Here is a 14,939-nt window from a genome sequence, read left to right on the forward strand (position 1 = left end):
CCGTTAGCTGTTGGCTAACAGAGCCCGCGCGTGGGAACAGGGTGGGGTCTGATTCAACTGAGAGGAAAATTTTGAAACTAAACAGATGGCAATCAACTTACAGGATGTTTGCTAGGGACGCAGGCTCCTTAGGGGCTGAGACTATTCTTCTTGTTCCCAACAATAACCACTACAGTGGTTATTTTTTTACCACTGTTGGCAGAGGTTCTGAATACATTTTTATATAAACTAACTTCACACTGACGTTGAATGCAGCGTTCTAAGACCCAGCTCAGGAGGACAGTGTATTCACAACGGGCATGCCGGGATTGGCAAGGTTCACTCAGCCAATTCCCTGCCGCTGGGGAGCTCTGGCAGAGGATGACAACCGGAGTGTTAATCATTTCCTGACCAGGCAAACTTAGTCACAAGTTCCTGCTAAGAGTGAAATCACCCTGCATCCCCTAAATTGAAAACAGCTAGAAACTTTTTCCTCAGCTCACGTTGCAATTTCTCCCTTTTAGATTAAGCACATGGAAATTTGTTTGGCAATTATTTTTACGGCACTCTTTCCATTAGTTACTCACACAAGCTGGGGTTTATCTGATTGTGTGGTAAATGGAAACTTCAGGACAACATTCAGTGGCCTCAGGCGGGGTGAAGTTTGCCTGGCTGTGGTTATGAAGAGGGTAAGTGAATGAAATTTTTTGTCATTCTCATGTCTATTTTCTCTTATGCTAGATTTTATACAGTACAAAAGGCATATTCTTACAATTACAGGTAATTGTTTAGATTTGCTTGATGGTTATTTTTATGTGATCAGAGGCCCAAACCAAGCTATTGAAGCACACAATCAAGCATGCATGCCAAACAAAGTTGCTACAGTTTTCTCTTTAAAAATTTATGTTTATTAATTAAACATCTTATTCAGTTCAGTGAACTGTTATTGAAATGTCTTTTTGCATTGTTGGAAGGTTGGACTGTTAACTAAATAAACTGGGGACAATTTTATGTGAACAAAAGGAAACAAATAATTTTGCTTATTGGAATTAACCAAGGTAGAAACTGAGGGAACATCTGGAGGTAAATTTCAAATGTCAAATAATTCTGGTCCTGATAGAAATGTTGTTTGATAGTGGTGTGTTTCTATTCAAGAAGATAATCCTTTCGTTGTTTCTTGAAATTCACTTGAAGTAGTCGCAACAGTTTTAGAAATAAAACTGCTGTTAATATTTCAAATAATATCTTTCCTGGAAAAAATGATATTTGGGTGTAATAGAAGAATACTGACTCTGTTCTTCCCCATTTTAGTTGTGGTGACCTGTTATTTCAAGAACATACAACTGTTTTCTTCTTTGAGCCCAGAACAGACCTGGACATGTAGAAGACTTTGTGGAAATAGCTATTGATTATCTGTTTTTCAGCTGCACTTATATTAATGGATTTTATTCCTCTTACTTTTTTGGTTTGCTTGTTTTTATGAGAAAAACAGACAATAAAAACATTTATCTTATTACATCATTTTACTGTCTAGACTGCCAGACTTATAGTGGGTGAGAGTATAAAAATAACTGAGTTCTTCTAAATACCACTTTGCTGCTACAGTAGCGAATAACTAGTGGAGGTTGCAGTTATAGTAGAACTTTAAAGAACATTCCTACAATGGATTTAATGCAATCAATTAGGGGCTAAGTTATAAAGATTTGCGCAGAGAGGTCAGGATGTGAAAATTCAAAAAGTTCACATTCCAGCTGCATGCTTCATTCACCCATAAATCCAGCAACACAAACATTAAGAGAACTGACAACAACCCATGTTGAAAGACCTCCCCTCCCCCTTTTAAAGAAACAGACCAAGGTAAAACCGGGGGTAAGTGAGCCAGAGTAGTTTCCCAGGTAGACTGTTCCATTCCACCCCCGTGTGGTCACATCCTTCCTACCCAATAACTGGGCATCTGAAGTGCATTAGACATGTCCAGGAAAACAGTGATAAAACCAAAATCTTTTTTAAAAGATTTTATTTATTTTTAGAGAGAGGGGAAGTGAAGGAGAAAGAGGGGGAGAGAAACATCAATGTGTGAATGCCTCTCACAAATCCTCCACTGGGTACATGACACAACCCAGGTATATGCCCTGACTGGGAATTGAACCTGGAACCATTTGGTTTGCAGGCTGGCACTCAATCCACTGAGCCACACCAGCGAGGGCAGATAAAACCAAAACCTAATGTGTTCTGTTCAAAACCACCAATGGGTTTCCCTGGCTAGTGTGGCTCAGTGGGTTGAGCACCGGCCTGTGAACAAAAAGGTCACTAGTTTGAATCCCAGAGTCAGGACACATGCCTGGGTTGAGCGCCAGGTTCCAGGTTGGGGGAGTGTGAGAGGAAACCAATTGATGTTTCTCTTGCACATCAATGTTTCTCTTCCCTCTCTCTCTTTCTCCTTCCTCTCCTGTCTCTTTAGAAATAAATAAATAAAATCTTAAAAACAAAACAAAACAAAAATGCCAAGGGGACAGAGCCAGTCTGAGATTGGTCTCTTTTCAGACTTAAACTGCCCCCTTTGGCTTCACAGGTTTTTCTGTGAGCAGTTTACACCAAAAAGGATGGATTATAACAACATCCAAAGGATATTTCAATGGATATTTTAGAAGATTTTTTCTAGTCACTTGTATAAAATCTTTTAAAAATATATTTTATTGATTATACCATTACAGTTGTTCTATTTTCCCCCTTCATTCCCCTCTACCCTGCACACCTCTCCCCCACCATTTCTCCCCTTTAGTTTAGTCCACGGGTCTCAAGTTTACATTCTGTATTTCCCCTACTATTCTTGCCCTCCCCCTATCTATTTTTCACCAACCATCTATGCTACTGATTTTCTGTACCTTCTCGCCCCTTCTCCTCCTCCCACTCCTGTCACTAACCCTCCATGTGTTCTTCATTTCTATGGTTCCACTCCTGATGTAGCTGCCCTCTGGGTTTGCTTTTGTTTTAGGTGTGGTTGTTAATAACTGTGAGTTTGCTGTCCTTTTACTGTTCATATTTTTTATCTTCTTTTTCTTAGATAAGTCTCTTTAACATTTCATATAATAAGGGCTTGGTGATGACGAACTCCTTGAACTTGACCTTATCTGAGAAGCGCTTTATCTGTCCTTCCATTCTAAATGAAAACTTTGCTGGATAAAGCAATCTTGGATGTAGGTCTTTGGATTTCATGACTTGGAATACTTTGTTCCAGCCCCTTCTTGCCTGTAAGGTCTCTTTTGAGAAATCCGCTGACAGTCTGATGGGTACTCCTTTTTAGGTGACTGACTGTTCCCTTATCTCTTGCTGCTTCTAGGATTCTCTCCTTCATTTTAATTTTGGCTAATGTAATTGTGATGTGCCTTGGTGTGTTCCTTCTTGGGTCCAACTTCTTTGGCACTCTCTGAGCTTCCTGGATTTCCTGGAAGTCTATTTCCTTTGCCAGATTGGGGAAGTTCTCCTTTATTATTTGTTCAAATAAGTTTTCCACTCATGGCTGTTTCTTTTCCCCATGTGGTACCCCTATAATTTGGATGTTGGAACATTTTAAAGATGTCCTGGAGGTTCCTAAGCCTCTCCTCAATTTTTTGAATTCTTGTTTCTTCCTTCTTTTCTGTTTGGTTGTTTCTTTCTTCCTTTGGGTCCACCCCCTTGATTTGAGTCCCAGTTTCCTTTCCATCACTATTGGTTTCCTGTGCATTTCCCTTCATTTCAATCAGTTTAGCCTTCATATATTCCTCTAATTTGTGATTATAATCCACCAGTTCTGTGAGCATCCTGATCACCAGTATTTTGAACTGTGCATCTTGTAGGTTGACTATCCTCTTGGTCGCTTAGAAGTATTGGCTCTGGGGCTTTGTGCTGTTCTTCTTGAGCCATAATGTTTTGGTCTGTTCATGCCTGTTATGTATGAGGGGCTGAGCCTTAAGTGTTCACTAGGGCACGTCAACCCAGGTCACTGGGTTGTGATGCTGTATGTGGGGGCTGGGTCAGAGAGGGGCAATGGCATTTGTTCTGCTTTCTCTTGGATTTTGGTCCCCTCTGCTGCTTCCCACAAGCAATTGGGTCCTTCTGATGCTGGTTCCTGGGTGTGTGGGGTTGTGCATGTTCTAGGACCCTATGGGTCTCTCCAACGAACTCTCTGTGAGCCTGGGAGCTTCTCCTGGCACCTTGACCCCCAAAAGTTTTTCCAATTGGTGCTTTTAGGCTTTAATTCCCATTGCTGGGGACCTGGGTTGCATGGTCTGTCTCATTGCTTGTTTGTTTGCCTGGTTTATCTGAGTGTGAATGTGTGACCTTCGTCAGCCAGCCGCCTTGTGCTGTCACTGGCTCTGCCAGTTGCCACCCCGTGCCTGGGATCCCCCAACCACTGCCTGCATGCCATGGGTCATCCAACCACTGTTTCCAGCTCAACCCTGCTCCACCAGCCACTTACTCCGCCCCCCTACCAGTCTGGCTGAATGGTTCGTTGTTGATGGACTTTCGTACAGTTCAATGTTCTGTCTGTTTTGGTTGAGTTTTTGTTACTAAATCTTTGTTGTCTTTAAACTTGATTGTGCAAGCAGGCACAGTGTTTCCACTTACACCTTCATCTTGGGCGGAAGTCTGTGTGGTTCTTAATAATGGTGTACCAGTATAATTTCTCTTCCTAAAAAAGACATTGTATACAGGAGACACATAGCACATGTTTGTTGAATGAATTGACTGGAACATCAATGTGTGGTTGCCTTTCATGTGCATCCAACTGGGGACTTGGCCTGCAACCCATATATGTGCCCTGATTGGGAATCGAACCAGGAATCCCTTTGTTTACAGACCGGCACTCAGTCCACTGAGCCACACCAGGCAGGGCTGACTGGAACATATTTTGCATGTATATCAGTGATTGAATTTGTTTCCGAGGGAGATGAAAGAAGGCTGTATCCGTTGGGATTCCTTTGGTTACTAGTGACAGAACACCTGACTCAAATTGGCAGAGGCAAAAGCAAAGGGAATTTATCGGTTCACATTGCAGTTTAGTGGTACATGTGGCTTGGGCACTGTGGCTCAAAATGATCTCCCTCTGTTTTTCTCTTACTATGTTTTCAAATAGACTTTCTCTTTGAGGTTGTAAAAGAGCTTCCAGAACCTCCAGGAACATTATTCTTTTAGATTCCAATCCAACATGATAAAAAATATGTCTTTCAGCAATCTTAGAAAACTAAATCATGACCCTCACTGAGAGTGGACCAACACTAACTGCAGCCAGGAGAGTTTGTGTACCAGTTTTACAAGCTTCGAGGGCCAGGGGAAAGTCGAAAGCAGGCCACATGGGCTGAGATTAGGGGGAATTGGATTCCCAAATAAAAATAGAGGCTGATGCCGTAAGAAAGGGAAATGGATGCCAGATAGTTACACAATGAATGTCAAATGCAAAGGACAATGATTATTTCATTCTCTTTTTCCACTCTCCTTAACATAAATATATCCAAATATGAGTACATAACAGAATTCAGTCAACTCTAGTTCTGTATGCATGGGCATATAGGTGCTAACAGTGAGAGGAGCCACACTGAAAGGTGGAAGAAAGGGCTTCTGAATTGATTAGAGCCAGAGTCCTGGTCTAGAGTGAAGACTCTCAAATTTATTCCATACTTGAATTATCTGGGGATAGTTCTTATGCACAAGGCACTCTTTATAATACTTATATCAGCCTTGGCCAATGTGGCTCAGTTGTTTAGAGCCTCGCTTGTAAAATCTGAAAGGTTGTGGGTTTAATTCTCTGTCAGGGCACAGGCCTACGTTGTAGGTTTCATCTCGGTTGGAGTGGGTACAACAGGCAACTGATCAACGTTTCTCTCTCACATCAATATTTCTCTCTCTCTCTCAATCCCTTCCTTTCTCTCCCCATCCTGCCCCCAAAATCAATAAGTCTGTCCTTCGGTGAGGATTAAAAAATATTTATATCAGAATATCATGTTGGGATGCAAGCATCACTACTTTTAGGCTCTCAGGTATATGGTATTACAGACAAGTTTGAGAACCAGTGGTCAAGAAAGATATCAGGGAGGATTTAGCACAGTTTTTAAAAAAAATTCATTTTCAGAAAGAAAGAAGAAGGGAGGAGAGAGGGAGAGAAAGAGAGAGGGAGAGAGAAGATTGATTTGTTGCTCTGCTCATCTATGCATTCATTGGTTGCTTCTTATACGTGCCCTGACCAAGGATCTAACTGGCAACCTTGGTATACAAGAATGATGCTCTTAACTAACTGAGCTGCCTGCTCCCCAGCCAGGGCCAGGATAATTTTAAAGTACCCAAAACTGTGCTTTGGACATAGTAAATCCTCAATAAATATCCGATAATATAATTTAAAGGAGGAAAGACACATGGCCGGGCAAAGAGGTGGGGGGATATTTGTGGACTGTCTACTGTATGCCCAGTATCCTGTTCAGTTCTCAATGTACATATCTCAATTGATATCTTCATAGTCAATATAAAAATAAAAATCCCCTCTATTTACAGTGAAGAAATAGAGATTCAAAAAAGCTAATGAAACTTGCCAAATGGTCAACCAGAGTAAAACATGTTTTATGGGTTTCGAATGACATACTCTTTCACAATACTGCAATTGCAGATGTCAGGCATGGAATTAAATGTAAACTCAGATGTTGGGTGTAGCAACCAGATTTGCCTGACTAAAGAATACGACTCATAGAGTATGGACCAGGCATGCAGGCAGTCCTGAAAAGTTGACGAAAGTGGCGTCATCTACCGCGTTGAGTTTTTATAAATCAAATTTTATTGGAACATAGCCACATTAATTTGTTTACATTTTGTCTACAGCTGCTTAGCACTACAATGCCAGAGTTGAGTAGTTGTGACAGACACCATCTGGCTTATAAATCCTAGAATATTTACCAGCTAGCATTTCACAGAAAATGTTTGCCAACTTTGAGTTTATGGTTTTACGTGATCAGCAGTTCTCTGGAGGGATAAGATTGCCATTATTATTACAGGACTGACAATAATTCTTGTGGTTGTATGGCTAGGATTCTTCAAGCATCTACACATTCACTCAACCAATCAATAAACATTTATTGAGCATCTACAAAGTGCCAGATACTCTGAGTTCAGTTGAGATATAGTGCAATAAATGCTACAGTGAAAAATAGGATACAAGCCCTGACTGGGTGGCTCAGCTGGTTGGAGTATCATCCCATACACCAAAAGGTGGCAGGTTCCATCCCTGGTCAGGGCACATGCAGGAGGCAACTGATCGATGTTTCTTTATTACATTTCTCTCTCTCTCTCCTTCCTCTCTCTCTAAAATCAATACACATATCTTTGAGTGAGGATTAAAAAAACCAGAATACCAAAATATGGTAGCTTCTCTCTCTGCCTCTAGGCTACATGAGGGCAGGGTTTGATTCTGTTTTTGCTCATTGTTGTGAGCTCAATTTAGCAGAGTACTCAGTAGTACTCTGAGTACTACTGAGGGGATCACCGAACATCTGATGAATGAACTAATGATGAATTCATGTGATAGAGGTAATCATAGGATACCTAGGGAACATATCCAACCCAAACTCTGATGGGATGAGGTCAGATTATGAAGCTGAAGAAGTGGAAAAAGTGTAAGGAGAAAGGGGTGTGAGTAGGGATGGCAGCAAAGAGGAAGGGGCTGTAGTAGGAGCTCGGCGGACCTGCCTTACACAATGCCTACCGCTGTAGGATGGGAAAAAGAGAACTGTGGCGCTGAGCTGTGTTTGGTGAGAGATTTGATGTGCTACATATCAGAATAATCTATTTAGTACCTGACTCAAAATCCTCCAGAAGGTTTGTGTTGCCTAAATGATAAATTAAGATTGTTTGAGCCCTGGCTGGTATAGTTCAGTGAATCGAGCGCAGGCCTGTGAACCAAACAATCGCGGTTCGATTCCCAGCCAGGGCACATGCCTGGGTTGCAGGCCAGTTCCCAGCAGGGGACACATGAGAGGCAACCATACATTGATATTTCTCTCCCTCTCTTTTTCTCTTTCCCTCTAAAGATAAATCAAATAAAATCTTTAAAAAAATAAAGTGAATAGTTCAATGTTTAAAAAAAATTCTTTGGTAAGACCTTCAAGTTGTCTATAATGAATTCTCTGCTGATTCAATCTTATTGCCCTTACTTCCTCACCTCAGTTCCCAATGTATGATTATGTATGAACTAACACTAAACAAGCATCAAAATGCAAAATTATGTGGTATGTAATGGCTACATGGTCTGAGAATGTAGATGTGGCACAACTACTCACAAAGGGAGAGAACTGTGGTAGCACATCCAAAAGATTTTCCAGTGGTTTGCAGAAACATAATGATTGGTAGAATTGGAATTGTTTTCTGAGTCTGTTGTGTGTTTCTGTGGGATAAAGCAGATGACTAATTAATGGATAGTTAATTTTAGTGCCTCTATCCTTGACAGCCAGGATTCTTCAGATAGTTGAATCAAATTTAATATAAAAGTGAAATAAAAATATTTAATCCTGAGTTTGAATTGGAAATTCGTGTATGAACTCACCAGATATTTTATCTCTCTACTGAAAATCTCTAGAAATAATGACCAACCAAGTACCCATGGCACCCAGACTGTGGTCTTTCTCAAGACCCTGTCCAATAAAATAAACCAGGACTTCTTGGAGAAATGCTAATTCTAGTTTTAGAGCAGGAAAGTAGTTGAGAAAACCATGGGACATCTTTCCATATTAAATATCAAATAAGCTATTAAAGACTACTAGGATTATTTCAAGTAACTTAGGAGACAATTTGAAGAGCCCTTTGCCACTGACCAAATATGAGACAAATTGAATTTCAATAATGATAAGAATTGCAATGAATTGTAAATTAGTTNAAGATTGCCATTATTATTACAGGACTGACAATAATGTCAGTAGTTGAGAAAACCATGGGACATCTTTCCATATTAAATATCAAATAAGCTATTAAAGACTACTAGGATTATTTCAAGTAACTTAGGAGACAATTTGAAGAGCCCTTTGCCACTGACCAAATATGAGACAAATTGAATTTCAATAATGATAAGAATTGCAATGAATTGTAAATTAGTTATCTATTGCCGGGTAAAAATTTTTCCTAAAGCATTGCTCAAAGCCAGACACATTTACTCTGTCACACAGTTTCTGAGAGTCAGGAATCCAAGAGCAGCTTCTATGGTTCTGTCTCAGGGTCCCTGAGGAGATTGCAGTCAGACTATTTACAGGGATAAGTTCCACGCATCTGGCGTTTCTCTTGGAAACGCGTGGCCCTGGGCAGGAGGCTTCAGCTCCTCACTACGTGGGACTCTCCACAGGGCTGCTCACAACATGGCCTCTCCCAGAGTGAGTGCAGAGAGACAGCGAGAGCAGTCCAGTGAGTGAGCACCAAAGACGGGAGCTGCGGACTTTTATAACCTAATCTCGGAAGTGACACACCATCACTTCTGCTGTAGTTCACCTGTTACACAGACCTAATCCTTGGACAATGTGGAAGGGGACTATGCAAGGCTGTGAATGCCAGAGGTCTTGGGGACCATCTTAGCCTGGGGCTCCCATAGTCTGAAACACATTACATAGGCTTAAAATTCACTGAGTTCACAGTAGCAATTAAAAAAAAAACATCAAACATACTGGTTTCTCTCCTTTTGGGGATGACAGAGAACTATACATTATCTTGAGGACTAGGAAAAGAAAAGGAAAGGATTAAGCTTTTTTAAATGACCTGTAGCATTGGGCAACCAAAGAGTACGTGAGTGTTAGCTTTGTCATATAAAATTATTTCAGCTAATGCAATGGAATGATAAGATTGTAGTATTATCATTTCCCCAGTGAATGAATGAATCTAGGCATTAAATAGAGATTTACTCTATTAAATCATTGGATATGTCTCTAATTTCTCTGTTTGGGGATACCATTCATATTGGTTTGAAAGTACACATTTACGTAGTTTAAAGTTACTTGTTCTTTTTTTCACTGAAGTTTTCAGCTTAAACAAACCTGCTCACCCCTTGATTCAGATAAGATTACCCGTGGGAAGGGTGGATTCCAGGGTTAGCAAGTGCTGCTTCAGCATTTCCCTCAATAAACTTGAAGAGGTATTTTATGGCAAGTGTTCAAACAACACATGGGTGACTAACCTTTGTGCTTCTGGGTCAATAACCTCCTGTTTATGGTGATAACTAGGATTAAGGGAGACAGATGTCCTGTCTTCTACAGCCTTTAAACTCTAATTGTGGGGCAGTAAATGTTTCTGGACATGAGATTAGTGTCTTGGTCAAGTGTTTTAACAATCTCTTCATTTCCTTTAATGTTCTCACTTTTTCAATCACTTAAGTAGTATTTACAGAATACTTACCATGCAGTTAGCCAGGCAGCACCATAAGGTACCCTGACAGGAGGTGCAGGGACAGAGGGAGCCTTGCTGGGGATTCATGGTATATACTCCTATATACTCATAGTGAACACGACAGTATTATATAGTCTGTATGTTTGTCACAATGCATGTAAACATATATACATATATGCAATACATGTGTAAGTGCACATGTATGTTAAGTGGTATGGCGCAGCTAATTAGAAAACAGGGAGGATACAACATGGAAATTACATGCACAGATAATAAGCCAAATATGACAGGAATCTGGTTGTCAGGCATGATTCTTTGCTGCAAAAAGTTCTGGAGCTGAGCTTTTCTTTTTCTTCTGATAGAATTATAGATTCACAGGAAGTAGTAAAAAGAGGTCCATGTACCTACCACCCACCCTACTTCCCCTAATAGCAACACCTTACACAACCATGATGCAGTATCAAAACCAGCATGTTGACTTTGGGACAGTCTCCAGATCTTTTTCAGATTTCACCAAGTTTTTTAAAAGATTATTTATTTCCTTATTTTTAGAGAGAGGGGAAGGGAGGGAGAAAGAGAGGGAGAGAAACATCCATGTGAGAGCAACATTGATTGGTTACCTCTCATATGTGCCCAGACTGGGGACCGAACCTGCAACCCAGGCATGTGCTCTGACCAGGAATCAACCTTTCATTTTGGAGAAGGATGCTCAGTCCACTAGGCCACACTGGTCAGAGCCAGATTTCTCCAGTTTTACAGGCTTACAGGAAGCTGAGTTTTGATAAATGAGTTCATCAGACAAAGAAGAGGAATGAGAAACAGCTAGAGATAAGCAAAGCCTCAGAGGGCAGTTCCTTGGAGAAATCGTTCTCTTTCAACCCTTAGCCATTCCACCTGATCCTCTGTAAATCAGTGACACCGCTTTCCTCTCTAAGGGTTGGCTTGTTACCACCGCCTCTTCACAAGTGTTACTCAAGCGTTTACTCCTGTTCTTATACCAGTGTAGGCAGTCTCCCTCTGAGAAATCATTTCTTTTCTGTAAGCTAGTTTATAATTAAATTGTTTTGAACCTGGAACAGATTTCCCCATGGAAACAGAGGGACATAGGTTATGGGTTCCCTGGTGTATCTCCAGGTCTATGTAACTCATAAAGTAACTAATCTCTCTACAGGGCAATATTCATCCTTGATGATAGTAGTGGGAGGTAGGGAGGACTCTCTGCTCTCTCAGATGGACTCCTGTCCTAATAGGCACCATTCTATTGCTGCAAAACACCACTGCGTACAGTGGGTCATATTGAAGAAAAAGCCTATTTTTGGACACTTTTAATTATACAAAGTAAAATTTCTAATTCAAGTTTTCACCTACTTAGCCATCAGTTCAATAAGAAATGATAGAGGAGCCATGACCAGTGTGGCTCAGTGGGTTGAGCATTGTCCTACAAAGCAAAAGGTCATGGGTTCAATCCCCAGTCAGGACACATGCCTGGGCTGTAGCTGGATCCCTGGTTGGGGGCATGCGAGAACCAACTGATTGATGTTCCTCTCCTCATATGGATGTTTCTCTCCCTCTCTCTTCCCCTCCCTCTCCCTCTTTCTAAAATAAATAAACAAATAAATCAATAAACAAAATCTAAAAAAATGACATAGGAAATAGAAAACAGGGGACTGATGGGAACTAGGCTGAAAGATACTGGAAAGAGAGCTTCTGGAAGGGAACACACCAGAATATAGAGGTTTTCTCTGAGAGGTGAAATTACCAGCGATTCATTCTTTATATTCACTCTCTCTCTTTCTCTCTCTCTCCCTCCCTCCCTTGTACTTTTCTAAATTTTTCAAATTCTTTACAACTAGAATATATTGCTTTTATAATCAGAAAAATTACAATGCTTCTAGAATAAATGAGGTGCATGCAAGTTTTTGAAGCAGTTCCCATATGGCTGGAAGGAGAGAAGGTGGACCACGGAGCAGTGTGTTCAAGGTGGAGGTGAGGTGATTTCTAGGCCCCGCAGCACGGGTGATGCCCTCTGACCATACACAGGCACATACACAGTTCCGAACTTTAGAGAGAAGGGCTATCTAGCTAGAGAAGGAACAGATGCTTCCCTTTCCTTGGTTGCCCCAGTGAAATAAGAAGCTACCACTGATGCCTTCAAACAGGGTCCTGCTATAGTCAAGAGTCTAATTTTCTGCTGGGCCACAAGTCCTTTTAAACCCTGGGTTTACATCACCATTCTGGAAGAAGTTATATGGGAAATCCTGTGCTTCTGTGAAGGGGGTGTGACAAACATCTGGGTCTCTTAGTTTTCAAGCTAACCCTATCAGTAAGTGATCATCTTTAACAGTGGGAGGAGGGCGGGTTTCCAGATATCTCTGAGAGGTATCTTCCTGAAGCATTTCTGCTTGCACAAGTGGGTGGTCCTGATACTGCCTTCAGTCAGATGACCATGGCCATGGATTCTTTTCCACATTCACACAGAGCCCGAAACAGCAGTGACTGTGCTTTCAGGGTCCCTCTGTGCTGTCCTGGACAGGACTTTAAGCCTATCAGTTTTGTACAGAGGCCTGTCGTGCACGTTAGATACAGTTTATAGCCCCCGTGAAAGGGTTTGTCTTCTAATCCCCACTTACCACAATGATGCATAGCATTAATGGATGTAATCATCATCTCCTTTTGTGGTTTTTCATTTCCATTACACAATTACAACTTGGTATGGAAATATGATACTAATACATGTGCAATATGCCTGGTTTCTTCCTGCAGATACAATCATGCTGGCCTAAGCATAGGAATGCTAGAAAAAACTAAAATCCTTCAACTTGCTTATCCTTCATTTTTTAAAAAATGAGGATTCCTGAGCCCCATGAAATATAGCTACTTAGCAATTTGCATCTAGTTCTTGATAGCATTTAAAATAAGAGAAGGTAATTTGGAGCAAGTATGATACTTTACTAAAGATTAAAGATAACAAATCTCCTACTTCAATTTAACTGCATTGAATAAATAGTTCCCGCATGCTGGACCATGTAAATGCTAGGTGAAGCAAAAAGAAGAAAGAAGCAGTTTCTACTTTTACAGGATGTACAATCTAATTAAAACAAATACAAATCTATCCAAGTTTTTAGCCCTGGCTGGGGTAGCTCAGTGGATTGAGCACTGGCCTGCAAACCGAGGGGTCACTGGTTCAATTCCCTGTTGGGGCATGTGCATGGGTTGTGGGCCAGCTTCCCGGGGCAGGGTGCACAAGAGGCAACCACACACTGATATTTCTCTCCCTCATTTCTCTCTCTCTAGAAATAAATAAGATAAAAAAGAATCTATGGAAGTTTTTAAATGAATACTCTTTTTTCATTCATTGCACCAAGGGAGGCTTGTTAATATTCAAATATTCCAAAGTGATTGCAAAGAAACTCTTTGCTGAGTAGAAATGGGTTGTAGATAGCATTGTGGGTGGTGTGAGAGGTAGCATGACTGTATAAACATGGACCCTTCTGAGAATAAAAGAGGGTGCTATGAACATCTATGCTTGTGTCAGAGGCATAATCTGGGGCTCTTTTAGGCCAACAGGCAGCTATGATGCCCCTCTTCCAAAGGTGGGATTTAGGAGAATTTCCACGAATCTAAATGTAGGGAAGTATGTCATTTTGCTAGGGCTGCCACAAAGGAATGGCTTAAACAATGGAAATTTTATTGTCTTTCAGTTCTGGAAGTTCGAGGTCCAAAACCAAGTGTCAGCAGGGTTGGTTGCTTTTGAAGGCTGGGAGGGGAGGATGAGTCCCAGGCCTATGTCCTTTGGCCTGTAGAAGGTTGTTTTCAAGTTGCAACTTTACACTATCAATCTTCCCTGTATGTCTCTCTGTCCACATTTCTCCTTTTTATAAGGATACCAAAATTTCCTGGAAGTGATCTCTGTTCTGGCCTGGATGTAGCTTTCGGGTCCAGCATTGGTCATATTATGGAATAGTCTCTCTTCTACCCTCCACCCCTTGTGACTGGCTCTTACAGTCTCATGTGCCTCATGCCTCTTCTTCTAGGTACCCGGAGTGGTTGAGGTGCCCTGGGTGGTCAGCAAGGAGCCTCATTAGCAGGGAGGTAGCTCGTTTAGTTGCTACTTTGACCACATTGGAGACACAGCCCACAGCAATATAGATACATGTATGAGAGAGGGAGGGAAATTTAAAGAAGTAATCCAAGCATTAGAAATAGTTTTTTCCACTGCACCCCCTAGTACTCGAACAGCTATACTCATAGTTTCCCCTGCGCTTGGGCTTGGATCACTTAGGACATTTACCTGAGTTTTTATATGTGCTAAGAAGGATGAAAAATTAGCAGATTCACCTGGTATAAACACACAACATTCAGTTTGCATGATGGCACAGGTGGCCTCTCCTCTAACTGGATACAACAGGAATAGCAAAAGTCTAAGTTTGGAAAGACACATATTTAGCAGAGACTTGAACTGGGAGGTGTTCTCCTTCTATGAGTATGACGCTTGTAACCTGCTCTTTGGATGTTAATCTAGCCGTGGCATTGGGAATCGGCCAGGCTGTGTGAACCATACATGTTGTCCAGGGGAG

General features: G+C 41.2%; 1 protein-coding gene across 5 annotated transcripts in view; it reads left to right on the top strand.

The window, feature by feature from the left end:
• Positions 1–453: 453 nt before the first annotated feature.
• The window catches only part of TRPM6 (transient receptor potential cation channel subfamily M member 6), a 150,696-nt gene continuing 136,210 nt past the window's right edge, over positions 454–14,939 (top strand). For all 5 annotated transcript variants that reach the window (XM_037030310.1, XM_037030308.1, XM_037030309.1 and 2 more), the window contains exon 1: positions 454–668. Coding sequence is in view for 4 of the 5 variants with exons in the window: in XM_037030308.1 (XP_036886203.1) it covers positions 513–668 (156 nt within the window). In the remaining variant the exon portion in view is untranslated. The remainder of the gene's footprint in view (positions 669–14,939) is intronic.

The sequence above is a fragment of the Sturnira hondurensis genome, unplaced genomic scaffold (assembly GCF_014824575.4).
Source record: "Sturnira hondurensis isolate 20B ecotype Veracruz unplaced genomic scaffold, ASM1482457v3 Scaffold0020642, whole genome shotgun sequence".
NCBI classification, from domain to species: Eukaryota; Metazoa; Chordata; class Mammalia; order Chiroptera; family Phyllostomidae; genus Sturnira; species Sturnira hondurensis.